The 13,990-nt window shown below is 39.1% G+C and overlaps 2 protein-coding genes across 5 annotated transcripts in view; one reads left to right on the forward strand and one right to left on the reverse strand.

The window, feature by feature from the left end:
- SH3BP5 (SH3 domain binding protein 5) overlaps nt 1-3,017 on the forward strand; it is a 74,650-nt gene extending 71,633 nt beyond the window's left edge. Inside the window, exons 9-10 of one of the 3 annotated variants that reach the window (XR_004677349.1) lie at nt 1,804-2,101; nt 2,346-3,017. Coding sequence is in view for 2 of the 3 variants with exons in the window: in XM_034994517.1 (XP_034850408.1) it covers nt 270-472 (203 nt within the window). In the remaining variant the exon portion in view is untranslated. Of the gene's footprint in view, nt 1-269; nt 1,743-1,803 lie in introns of those variants that run through there. The other 2 variants (XM_034994527.1, XM_034994517.1) reach the window with 2 other exon arrangements.
- Nucleotides 2,523-13,990, reverse strand: part of CAPN7 (calpain 7) — a 40,237-nt gene continuing 28,769 nt past the window's right edge. Inside the window, exons 17-21 of one of the 2 annotated variants that reach the window (XM_034994494.1) lie at nt 10,177-10,322; nt 9,328-9,390; nt 6,257-6,387; nt 3,749-3,841; nt 2,523-3,656 (exon numbers count right to left, since the gene is read on the reverse strand). In XM_034994494.1, coding sequence (XP_034850385.1) covers nt 3,512-3,656; nt 3,749-3,841; nt 6,257-6,387; nt 9,328-9,390; nt 10,177-10,322 — 578 coding nt within the window. In that variant the 3' untranslated portion in view covers nt 2,523-3,511. The remainder of the gene's footprint in view (nt 3,657-3,748; nt 3,842-6,256; nt 6,388-9,327; nt 9,391-10,176; nt 10,323-13,990) is intronic. The other variant, XM_034994503.1, reaches the window with a different exon arrangement.

Consider the following 13,990-nt stretch of genomic DNA (forward strand, 5'->3'; position numbering starts at 1 on the left):
AAGGGCGGCCTGGCTTCTGGGTCTTTCATCACCGGCAGTCCTCTCGACAAGCACGTGCTGGAGAGGCTGGCTTCCCGGCTGTGAGGGCAGGAGCAGTCCTCGCTACAGATGAGGAATACATAAAAGGCCACGGGCAGTAAAAGCAGTGTGTCCTCACGTGCTGGAGCAGGCGCTGTGACAGGCACGGTCGGGCAACACGGGGAGCTTCTGGAGGCCTGCGTTGGCTTGGGGGCCCAGGGACTCACTTAATGATCTTTACGTTTCTCTAGGAGACAGGGCAGAAGGGGCAGAGAATAAAACGAGTGACAAAGCCAACAACAATCGAGGCCTCGGCAGCGGCGGCGGCAAGAGCCAGAGTAGCACCGCCCGCGAGGGCCAGGCCCTGGAGAACAGGATGAAGCAGCTCTCCCTGCAGTGCTCAAAGGGAAGAGACGGGGTTATTGCTGACATACAGATGGTGCAGATTGGCTGATCCCTGCAAAGCCCTGGCCCAAGTGCAGAGCAGTATTTATACACGAAGCTGTATGGAGAACATTGTGCCAATAATCATTTACTGTATGCCAAATCTTAAGCGTTTACTCTAAACTGCACTAATGACGTTGTGACCTTGAGGGCTGAAGAGCTTCCTTCTGGGAAAGAGCTCATGGGCTGGTTTGTTTTTCAGAGCAGAGGCGTTGTTGGAGTGGACTGTGACCAGGGTCACAGCCTTTGTGGAATATTCCCCATAACAGTGTTATGGAAGCAATAACTAGTTCCTGTCAAAGAACCCGAGCCAGGAAAGGGGCTGGGAAGCTGAGCCAAACGGGGGTCAACAGCTCGCTTCTCTTTCCCTTCTCTTAACCTCAATTTGGGAACATGGAGACGGTGTCTCCTTTATAGCCCAGGTTATCGACATGAAAACACACAAGAACAAACTCAAATATTCAGAACACACCTATTTGACCCAGCGAAGGCTTTAAAAAAAAAAAAAAAATCCAAGAACACAGTTCATTTTCATCACCTCTGGTATTCAGAAGGGGCTTTTAAAAAAAGCCTGTATGCTGGGATACCCATTAGAACCATTTTCTATAAAGGTTGCCATGAACTGCACTTTTTGGGGTGGGAAAGGTGAATGCCAACGTGGGGATGGGAGGGATGGAGGGTAGCAGGGACATACCACAGAAGGTGGATTTATGGCTGTGGGGGAGGAGAGTCTGTAGCATAAACCTTATCCCACCAGCCACGGGATTTAAGAATTAAAAGAAGTGCATGTGAAGAATGGTTGCCATTGTTCTATCTAGATTGACAAGGTGTCAATTTCTCTGTAGGTTGTGACTTTAAAAATAAATTATTTAAGGGTTATGCTGCATTAGTATTTCTTAGAGGGAATTGTTCCTTAAAGCTAGGAAAGGGAGTAGGCATGTGTTGGCACAGGCTGTTAAATAGAAGCAATGAAGTCTGTTATGCTAATAGTAGTACGTGTTAAGATTGCTTTTCTTTAACGTTTTCATGGTTACACATATTTAGAGCACCGTATTTTATTTGTCCTTTTTTGTTAAGAAAACTTAGCATTTCTAAAAGAAAAGCAACCCCATTTCAAATTGTCTCTTAATTCCGACACAGCTTGTATATTTTAGTCATTTGTAAATCTCTTCATACTGTAGTGTTTTCTCCTTTTTTAAGGACTGATCCAGTATCCTAATTACAAGGTTATTTTGTACTTGTCTTAATTCCTTGAGTGTAATAAAAATGGCTTAAGAAAATGTTTACCTCTGTGTGTCTTCAAATAAGAAACCCTGATGTTGCCTACATCTTCCATTCTAGGCAACCTTCTTGCCACAAGGAAGAGCATGGCATGCAGTGGTCATCTGTTCTAACTTCCAGTTAAGGTCCTGGATCCCAGTAATTTAAGCCCCAAATGACCAGAGTTGAGTTAGAATTCTGCTGCCGCCACTAACACTGAGCAGTAAGGAGACACAGCATGAGGAAAATGAAGACAAGGTGATTATGTCGGAGGAGTGTTTCCCAACCTCTGCTGCACCGGAATCTCCGGGGAAGCTTGCTTGAAGAATGCGGCTGTTCTCTGGTCCTAGAGCCTGAGATCATTTGGGGTACACTTGAGGTACTAAACTTTTAAAAGCTCCCCCAGGTGATTCTAATGTGCATCTGACTGACATTCAGACTGTTGTGTTCTATCTGTAGCACCGTATCTGGAGCTCTGTTGTAACAGAATTCAATCTTAAACTGTTCATACACAGGTCTCCATTGGGTTTTTGAGGGCAGGAATTAGGTCTTACTTGTTTGCATCCTGTATAGTATCTTTAATATACAAGGTTCCAATCATGTGTTTAAATTTTTCTTTAAAGGGCCACAGAAAATCCACCTAAAAGGGAAAGCACTAAATACCGAAGTGGGATCGCTATCCTGAATATGAAACAGATTTGCTGAAGCCTAATTGTCATGTAAATAATGAGTTCTTTTAGATGGAACATACTAGATGAAGCCCTTTAATAATCTTTCTAGGTTAAACTATGCAGTTTCCATAAGTATAAAGATTTTTATTTCAAATAAAAGTAGTAGAAATACAAAAGTTGTGGTAATTATAAAGTAGAGACAATGAAAAATTCCACCTTATTTTTGGACATTTAAAATCCTGAGCATCATTCTGCTCTCATGGATTTCTATGTAAACTAGGAATTTATACATGGCAGTTTCTCCAAATACAACCCCAATTACATCTGAAAATTTAATATATGGTATTTTTTTTTTTCAGTGTTACCAGAAGAGCAATTTTTAAAAGACTAAACAAACGAAACTCTAATGTCTTTCTTCAGTGTCTCAGATTACTACCTTCATTAAGCCTGATAAAAAATAAGAATTGCAATAGTGAATATATCTCAGTTCTCTTTACATGAGTTAATGGGAGACAGGTACCTAAGTTCAACAACCTTCATTGTTAACTAAGTTAAAATATTTCTTAAAGCTTTATTCTTTTATAACATCTGGGCAACAAACATTAAAAATCATAAATAACACAATTAAAATCTGTTATGGTGACGTGATTCATTTGGTAATTAGCTGCCCAAGACATACAGTAGAGTCACAACACAAGCAGGTTTAACTTACAACATGCTCTGCCAAAAGACAAATATAAATACTTCAGAATATTATACCAGCCTACTGTTGCACCCAGTGAGTGGATGAGTCATGTCCCCTATCTGGTCTCTATTCTCTTTCTTGTAGCAAAGGCTTTGTACTGAGCATCGCCTTTAATCCTCCACAATCTGTTTATACAGTGTGGCCCCTCAATGCACACCAACTCCTTATACACACAAAACTGTGTAAATAGTACTTCTGAGTGATTTAGGGTAATTCTGACTATATACACGTCTAAACACTCTGACTTGAGCACCAGATCCCACTGTAACCTTTTTAGAGATTTAATTCTGTTTAGGGTCCTGAGGATTTCCGTCCTCATTCGAAGAGCTGATGTCTGGTAAGTAGAGAATCCAGTAAATGCTTGAAAGCTGCATCACTGAAGTTGTGTTGTCTTGATGGGGATAATACTATTGAAGTCCAAGAAAAAAGGTCCTTCTTGTTTAGGCAAAAAAGTACTAGGAATGATATTGTAGATCCCCGCAGGTATATTTTCTAATTCCAGGTAGCAAAACCCACACCTACATGCAGGAAAAATGAGAACAAAGTTTACAAAAAATGATGCCACAAAAAGTAAAGTATAAATTAGATGTAGTCAAAATGCTAACATTACCTATAGTCACCGCTAGACTTCCTCTGAAAGCCATGGGGACCGGGATCTCCCACCGTGGACACTGTTACAACCTCAAATCCAACACTATATTGCCTAACAATAAAAAAAAAAATGAAAAAAACCAATTACTGTTGTTATTAAGTAGTCTCAAAAGTGCAGTCTGTAAAGTGCAGATACTCTATTAAATCAAGTATATTGCTTTCTAAAGCTTTAGGAGGGAAACCACGCTGAAACACATGCATATACTATTTTTACTCTTAATTATACAAGATCTACCATTTATATTTTTAAATTGAAGCTATGAAGATGATTTAGTACTAAACTTAAGAAACTATTTTTACCACAGGCTCTCAGAGAATACTGTTACATTTAAATGATAAAATACTGTCTTTGCAAAATAAGTGGAAGGAGAAAGCCCTGAAATAAAATCTGAATTTACAGAAGTAATTAGCATATGGTAGACATGACATTCCAAATTAGTAGGGAAAGGATTATTTAGATGGTGATGAGGTGACAAATTTAGGAAAAAGAACTTACACTGTATTCACACCAAATATAAAAATACATTCCATATAGATATAAAAAGTAAACCACAGAAGAACTAGAAAAAAATATGGGGGCGCCTGGGTGGCTCAGTTGGTTGAGCGACTACCTTCGGCTCAGGTCATGATCCTGGAATCCCTGGATCGAGTCCCGCATGGGGCTCCCTGCTCGGCAGGGAGTCTGCTTCTCCCTCTGACCCTCCTGACCCTCCCCCCTCTCATGTGCTCTCTCTCTCTCAAATAAATCTTAAAAAAAAAAAATATGGTACAAATTTGATATTGGGGTGAGAAATCTGAAAAGACAGATTTGATTACTTTAAAATGAAAATTTTTCTCTATGTGGGGGAAAAAAATTGATGATCTGGGAAAAATACTTGCAAATATGTGATACAGATCCCTATTCATGCTTACAGTTAAGAAAACCATGACAATTCCAAGAGAAAAATGGGCAAAAGACATGAATAGGCAAAGCAAAAGCTACACATTGTCAAACACTTTTACATCAAATATTTCCATCTACGAATTAAATACAAAAACCAACTAGATACCTTATTTCATCTATCAAACTGTAGAAAACTAGCTTAACCGTATCTAAAGGATTATTAGTTTTTGAAATAGTTTGTAAAGGGGCAAAATTAAGTCGTTTTATTTAAAAGTACTATTTTTATTGTTTTTTAAACATTTTTAAGTTGAGAAAAAGAACACCATGTACACAGAACATACAGCCTACATAACCTGTAAAGTGAACACATGCGTTGTCACTACCTAGATCAACACAAAAGTCCCTGTACGTGCCTTTCTTGCTACAGTTCCCGTCCCCACAGAGCTCACATTTTTTTCTTGCCTTTCTTTAAAAAGTGTATTGACATACAATGTTAGTTTCAGATGTACAACCATGATACGACAGTTCTCTACATTATGCTCACCAGTGAGTGCACCCACCGTACGTTGCAACAATATTATTGACTATATTTTCTGTTGTACTTTTCATCCTTCTGACTTATTTCACAACTGGAAGTTTGTACCTCTTAATCCCCTTCACCTATTTCACCCATTTCCCAAACCCCTCCCCTACTTTCTTGCTTTTAGATAGTCTGACAACCTAAGCATGCATCTTTAAATAATAGTTTCATTTTGCCTGCTCCTCACTTCATATAAATGGAATCACACAGTTGATGTTCTATTATGTATGGCTTCTGCTCAGCATTAAGACTTATCCATCATGTTCTGGGTAGCTGTAATTTACTTTCATTGTTATGCAGGACTCTATGACTGTTTTATAATCTTCAATGCCACTGATGAACACTTGGGTTGTTACAAAGGTTTGGCTCTTACAATGGTTTATTAGCCATTTTGGATTGTTCCTCTTATGACATGCCTGTCCAAGCTTTTATTTTTTGAATGGTGGACTTTTTTTTAATAACCAATGTAGCAAATTTACAAATCTTTCTATGTGCTTTGTGTCTTAAACTTTTCTTTATCCTGAAGTCATTAAGATATTTCTTTTATTAGTAACCCAGCTGCAAAAGTTTTTTAGATTTGATGTGAGACAGCAGTCTAATTACCTTTTTGGCTCATGAATACTCAATTATTCCAGCACATTTATTCAACAGATTATCCTTTCCCCGCTCCTCTGCAATGCCATCTTTTTCATTAATCAAGTGCCTGTATATGCATAGGTCTGTTTCAAAACCCTATTCTGGGGGCGCCTGGGTGGCTGTTGTTAAGCGTCTGCCTTCAGCTCGGGTCATGATCCCAGGGTCCTGGGATCGAGCCCCGCATTGGGCTCCCTGCTCCGTGGGAAGCCTGCTTCTCCCTCTCCCACTCTCCCTGTGTTCCCTCTCCCGCTGTGTCTCTCTCTGTCAAATAAATAAATCTTAAAAAAACAAAACAAAACACCCTATTCTGTTCCATTAATCTCATTTTTAAAATGGTATTAATTTAAGAAAGTTACTTAATCACAAACCTTGGTCCTCTTAGCTCAATCAGTAATGGCCCGGTCTTTTCTATATGGAATTGGTAGATGGGGTTATTTTTGTGAGTTTCTTGGAAATTTCCACATCCTCCAGCACTCTGGCCACTCCACTTTCCATTAATCTTTAATAAAACAAAGTTTTTGTATTAACAAAACTTCCCATTCTCCAATTCTACTTTAAAGACTTTAAAAAGGGAATGGTGTCACCAAGGTGGCAACAGGTTCCTCCTGCTTTGCTCCCGTTCACAAGGACAACTATAATAGCTATTCCAGAAGAGGATAGCACTGAGAAAATCCTAAACATGGGGGTGAGGCAGAAGCACCCTCCTGCACCACAGAGACCAAGACAGATTGCTTTAGAAGGACAAGAAAAGCAGCTACGTGTTGACCGCACTGTCTCCAGGCCAGCAAAGCACCATGTAGAGATGTCTCCCCTGAGGTTCTGATTCTTCCAGTGGACAACAAGCTTCCCCCAGGCATTGTGGCTTGCTTTGCAGAAGCTCCTACCTGATCTCGCACCATGAGGATTACAGGGGAATCTGTGACAGAGAAGAGGGTGGAGCTTGCAACAACCAGCACATGGACCTCGGCAGGCTGAATTCATACCTGCAGTGCCCAAGTAGTAATCCCAGGAACTTGGCAGGATGCAGATCTGCCTGATTTGGATACTCAAATGAGTTTTGCCAGCCCTACAGCCTGGACTGCCCACACCCAGGCAAGGAGCTGAGTCACAGCCCCAACTGCTGTACAGAGTGCCTTCCAGCCCCATCTGACCAGAAGGGCTGGTGACAACTACTAGATACTGTGCATTCCAGTGGCACTTTAGCCAAGAGGCAAGGAGAACCAATAGTTTATAGAGCAAAGCCAGTGGCCCTGTTTGGTTACAGAACTTGGAGTGTAGGTGGGCTTGTGTCAAGACAACAAAGATGCGTCTCCTGCTGAGCCCAGGCAGGGAATCTGATTTGTAGGCCTGCTCATCACTGAATACCAGCCTTCAGCCTCTCTGACCAGGGAACCGAACCAGAGCACATGGGAAGCTGCATAACCTAACAGGCCTTTTATAGTGGCACTTGAACAAAAAGCACAGCTTGTGGGTTTGCCCTGTCTGCAGAGCAAAACTGGTGGCCTCACCTGACTAGAGAATTCAGTGCAGGTCCCCACACAATGAGTCTCTTTTTGGGCAAGTCTCTTTTTGGATGTCTGCCCAAGGACACCCAGCAGACACACCCAGAAACCCGAACTAAGCTAACTGGTGGAAAACTGGCCCTGCCACAGCAAAGCTGGAAAGTGAGCCTAATCACTCAGATGTGCAGATTTACAAACCTAAAAACGAAGGATCACAAAAAATCAGGTAAACAGGACATCATCAAACAAACAAAATAACCAAAAAACGAATTAACACTCCAATAACCCTACAGAAATGGAGATCTATGAACTGTCAGGCAAAGAATGCAGAACAATCCTTAAGGAAGCTTAATGAACTATATGAAAACACAGACATCCCCAGGGATGCAAGGATGGTTCAACATATGCTAATCAGCCCAATGTGGTATGTCACAAGAGACAGAATGAAAGAATCTTACAATCATCTTAACACAAAAAGCATCTGACAAAATTCAACATCCATTCATGATAGAAACTCTTCCCTAAGAAATGAGGAATAGAAGGAACATATCTCAACATAATAAAGGCCACATATGACAAGCTTATAGTTAACCTCACACACAATGATGAAAGGTTGAAAGCGTCTTCTCTAAGATCAGGAACAAGACAAGGATGTCCACTCTCAACACTCTTATTCAACATATTCTGGAAGTCCTAGCTAGTGCAATCAGACAAGAAAAAATGTATTGAACTGGAAAGGAAGAAATAAAACTGTCTCCATCTGCAGATGACATGATTTTATATATCGAAAAACCCTAAAGACTCAACCAAAAAACTATTAGATCTGATTAAAAAATTCAGTAAAGCTGCAGGATACAAAATTAACATACAGATATCAGTAGCATTTCTCTGTTAACAATGAATTTTCTGAAAAAGAAATCAATCCCATTTATAATAACATCAAAAACAGATACTTAGGAATAAATTTAAGGGGGTAAAAGAGCTGTCATCTGAAAACTATTACACACTAACCAAAGAAATTGAAAATAACACAATAAATGGAAAGATATCCTATGTTCATGGGCTGAGTTAATATTGTTAAAATGTCAATACACCAAAAGCCATCTATAAATTCAATCCCTATCAGGACTCCAATGACCTTTTTTTTTTTTTTTTAACACAAGAAGAAAAACTCTTAAAATTTACATGGACCCACAGAAGACCCTGAATAGCCAAAGAATTCCTGAGAAAGAACAAAGCAGGAGATAACACACTTCCTGATTTCAAGCTATCGTCCTCAAAACAAGACAGTACTGACAGTATAAAAACAACATAGAAGCCAACAGAATAAAGAGCCCAGAAATAAACCCAAGCATATGGTCAATTAATATTTGACAAGGGAGCCAAGAATTCTCCCTCAAATCTTCCTCTACACATCTAGCCCACCCTGCAAAACCAGTCTCTAACTCTTTCAAGGTTCATCTACGGGGCGCCTGGGTGGCTCAGTCAGTTAAGCTGCTTTCAGTTTGGGTCACTATCCCAGGGTCCTGGGATGGAGCCCCGTGGCAGGCTTCCTGCTCAGCAGGGAGTCTGCTTCTCTCTCTGCCCCTACCCCCCTCATGCTTGTGCACACTCTCTCTCTGAAATAATCTTTTAAAAAAATAAATAAAAAATAAAGGTTCATCTACATGATGAACGCTTCCCTAATGACCAAAGTCTGCATAATCTTCTTTCTTTGAGTTTTATTTCTTCCCACAGAATCACTAAATGTTGTTCATTGAAGATCTTGTATTCCAACACAGACTGGAGACCACTTACATTTTCCTTGTATTACTGTCAAGTCCAGAATGTTTTTATTTTGTAAAAAATTGTTAAATGTGAATAAAATGAGAAAAGGAGAAAACCAAGAAAATTCTAAGATTTCTCTGATTATTATGACCCAGAAAAAGAATTCTTACCTGTTTTGATAAGATGTACGGTGAAGGAATCTTTGAAAAAGTAAAGCTGCAGGCTGAATATACCTAGATTTAAAACAAAATATATTGTACTGATAAAGTTTATGCTTATAAAAACTCCAAAGTAACAAAATAATATACTGGAAGACTGAAAAGTTAGTTGGCATACATTAAAGTCATTATTCTGTACACAGGTTTAAGGAACTGGGAATTGAGCAGCTAGGGATCTTGTTCTGGCTTTCTCTGCTACTGTGTGTGACTCAGGGCAATCTCCTTAGGCCTTGGTTTCTACGTCTGAAGAATAAAGGGGGTGGAAGCAGCCTCCCAATGTCCCTTCCATCACTAAAAATCTATTCAAATTGAGCTCCCTTACTGATAGGAAAAAAAACCTATGCAGAACAAAATTACAATAACCTCCCTCCACCCCAACCAACCAACTAACCTGCCCAGCTATAAGAGAGCAATACATTTACAGGCAATTGATTTCCTTTCACAGAGTTCAAAGTTGTGTTTTTTAAGTCAATTAAAGTATTACATTGGATAAAGGAGTTCTTAACTGCTTGTTCTGAAATAGAATTTATTAGTCCAACATATCACATTACCTCAGGACTAAACTATTATTCTGAAAACTAAAACATTCATTCAACATGTCATTCAAAATAAAAACATTACTTTTCAAAAGCATTACTTTCTGTGGGAAGCATCATAATACTGAATTAATATAAACATACACACAAAAATTTACAGAGAACAATTTCAGAAATTTTTTCCATAGCTAATCCCACTTATGAAGCAGAGCACATTATATACTTTATATTATTGTGTTCTGTCACTGTATGTTGGTTTACTCACCCGGACAGTATAATGGATTGTATTCTGTTTTTCATACTGAGAAACCACTAATGTAAAGGTATGGGTCCCAGGTGTGGTCAGCTTTATCTTAGTCAAATAATGAGGGCTGTTAATTCGAATGCCATCAATGTATGGAGGCGGGTCACCTACAAATAAGTAGGTTTACAGAAAAGGATACTTTAGTTTCTGTAGTTTTTAAATTTAAGTTTTGTAGGTCATGATAGGAAAAAAAATTAAATGGACGGACATCCTTCCCCCTTTGAGTCTATCTTTAAAATATAATAGTACTAAAGAATTTCAATTTCAACTTAAAACTTTGTAATTAAACAATTAAAAAATTTAAGTAATTTCTAATAAGTAAGTGCAATCTTTTGGAATACATTCAATGAGGTATAATTCCTATTAGCCCTATGTGGAATTTTTTCCAATAGAGGATTTTAAAAAATCAAGATTGGCACTTTTTTTTTATTTTGAGGAAATTTTTTAAGATACAAAGTAGTATATAAAAATGTATCTATATTCCCCACCATTCAGAACTAAATTAACATTTCTGGGGGTCATACTATCTTCCTTATAAAACAAAGTCCCTTTTAAACACCACCCTTAGTCTTATTCTTTTCCACTCTGATGGATTAATGGGCATCTTTCCAGAATTTCACACACACACATCCCTAAAAATGAATGAATATTATTTCCATGGGCATATATCTAAAAAAAGGACAGTATATGTCTTATTTTAAAGCTTTCATTTTTCCCTCAACATGTTTTTAAGATTCACGTTCTATATAGATATGGTTTATTCCTTTTAAAACTGCCTGTATATTTCATCATATGGATATGACTTCTTTATACCCCCATTAGTTATTCAGACAATCTGACAGATTATTTCCAATATTTTGCTATTACAAACAATGCTACCTGATATATTATCTGATGTCTCACTGCACTCAAGGCCAATACAATAAAATTATTTCATGCATGTCAGTTACTACATGTCATTTAAAATCAATGCTATATCATTTAGCTTATTTAGGAACACCAAATACTTACATCTATTGAAAAAACTAAACATTTCAGTATCTCAAACAGGTAATAAGTCTCTAATGCTTAGAGTGGTGTGATCTAGTATGAAGAGAAAAAGGGCGTATCTGTGATCTTGGACAAGATTTTTAAACTTTCTGTGCCTCCGTTTTACTCTCCTGTCAAATAGGGAATGACAGAAGAGTGTTTTTTAAATTCACCTCAAAGTGTTGTGATGAAAATAAAACTGTAAACCAGAACGTACTTTTTTTCTGAAAAGGCATTATCATTATATGTAAGAGGGAGCATCATTTAAAAAAAAAATCCAAATAAAAAGTATAACAAAAATATTTTTGAAGTTCAAAAGCCATATAAACATCTTAATGCTAGGAATATATACTCACAATATTTGTGGTTTTTTGGTTGTATAGTGGCCAACTTATGAAAGATGGGAAATTTGGCTAATTTACCTTTAATCCTTGGAATACTACGTGCCATGCCCATTTCGGAATATCAAGAGATATTGACCGATAGGAATCAGGGCCTGTTGTCTCCCCGTGCTCGCGCGCCACCCTCCCCGCCCCTCCCCCTGGTTTAAGGGGGATGAATACCATGTTTTCCTCTGATTAAATGAAACAAGACTTAACGAAACCGCTTTCTTTGCACAGCCTTCTTGAAAGAACTGTCAATAACTGCTTCCTTACCTCCCAGTCTTTCCTCAATCCAATCCAACTGGGCTTCTAAGCCCACCTCTCCACCAACTCTGTTCTTGTTAAGGTCAACAATGACTGCAGGACACTAAATCCAATTGTTTCTTCTCTAACCTAATCTTACCTCTAAAATAGCAACAGATGCAGCTGCCCACTCTTTCCCTCATGAAACACTGTCTTCCCTTGGGTCATACAAATCTTACTCTATTTCCTCAGGTACTCTGTTCTAATTTTTCTGCAGTAACTTTCCTCTGCTTAACCTTAAGATGTCTGAATCCAAGGGTTAGTTTCCGGGTGTTCATCTCTGTACCTACAACTCTCTCCACCAGCAGTATATACAGCCCTATCTTCAAAAGGCATCTATATGCCCCTGATTCTTCAATTTGTATCTATAATCCTAACCATATCTCAGAGCTCTACCCAAAACCCAATTGTTTCCTTGGTTTCTACACTTGGATATCTAATAGGTATTTTAAATAACTAACAAAACCAAAAATTAACTTTGTGCTTTTTTTTTTTTATAAAGATTTTATTTATTTATTTGACAGAGAGATAGACAGAAGAGCACAAGCAGAGGGAGTGGCAGAGGGAGAGGGAGAAGCAGGCTCTGCACTGAGCAGGGAACCCGATGCGGGACTCGATCCCAGGACCCTGAGATCATGACCTGAGCCGAAGGCAGACGCTTAACCATCTGAGCCACCCAGGCACCCTAACTTTGTGCTTTTACTCCACAACAAAACTGCTCCCCCCGCCAACTCTTACCCATCTCATTAAATGTTAAGCAGCTTTTTATGAAGTAAGCCAAAAAGACAGAAATCATCCTTGATCCCTCTTTGCCCCCTACATCAACTCAGGTCCTGACAATCCTACTGAAACCCAAATGTGCCCACTCTTCCTCAACTCCACTCTACTCCTACTATGCTAAGTACTTTCTCAAAATCACTGATTTGGTTCTCTTCCATATTTTGCCCCTGCCAATATAATTCTATAAAGAATGGTTTTTTTTTTTTTTTAAAGATTTATTTATTTGAGAGAGAGAGAGAATGAGAGAGAGAGAGAGAGAAAGCACATGAGGGGGTAGGGTCAGAGGGAGAAGCAGACTCCCTGCTGAGCAGGGAGCCCGATGCGGCACTCGATCCTGGGACTCCAGGATCATGACCTGAGCCAAAGGCAGTCGCTTAACCAACTGAGCCACCCAAGCGCCCCAAAGAATGGTCTTTAAAAAAAAATTTGTATCATGTCATTTTCCTGATCAAGGCTCTCTAAAGATTTCCTGTCACACTTAGAACAGAATCCAAACCCTGGGGTGGCTTATAGGACATCATGTAATCTGAGCCTGCATACCTTCTGACCTCTTGATACCATACCACCCCAGGCCTACTGGCCTTTTTTCTGTTTCTAAGAAACACTCTTTTTTCTCATTTTAGAGTCCTTGCATTTGTTGTTCCCTCTGCCTGTAATGCTTTTTCCTCTATTTCTTTGCAGGACTGGTTCCTTTTTGTCATTCAGAGTTCCTCTTATCCCTTCTCAAAGAGGCCTTCCATGGCCACCCAACCAAAGCAACCCATCAGTCACAAACACATGACTTCACTTATTTCTTTACACACACATCACTACCTGGTATTTTTCTTATTTCTGTCTCTCCAACAAGAACATAAACTAACAGTTCCTATCGCTTAATATGTGATAAACTTTTTTTTTTTTTTTAAATGTGAAAGCAAAGTGATTTCAATATAGTTTGTTAAATGCCTCAGGAGCCCTGCAGAGGGAAAGATTCACTTTGCCTGGCAGAAAGGTTATCACAGAGGAAATAACATATAAGCTGGATCTTAACCATGTTCATTACAGAGAATAGGGTAAGAGGAGTACGTGGGTAGAGGACAGGGAGGAGAGAGATACTTGGGAGAAGAAACTGTATAAAAGAGGGGAAGCAAGGGCATGGTGTGTTCAGTAGTCAGTACCTCACTGAGGGTAATATGAAAAGCTGGGGCCTGAGATAAAAGGCAACAGGAAGGTTAAGGTCAGAATATCAAAAGTCTTACAAACCATGCCAGAGAGCTTAGAATTTATCCAGGAGTCCACAG

The sequence above is a fragment of the Mirounga leonina genome, unplaced genomic scaffold (genome assembly GCF_011800145.1).
Source record: "Mirounga leonina isolate KUSES-001 unplaced genomic scaffold, KU_Mleo_1.0 Mir_115, whole genome shotgun sequence".
Lineage (NCBI taxonomy): Eukaryota > Metazoa > Chordata > Mammalia > Carnivora > Phocidae > Mirounga > Mirounga leonina.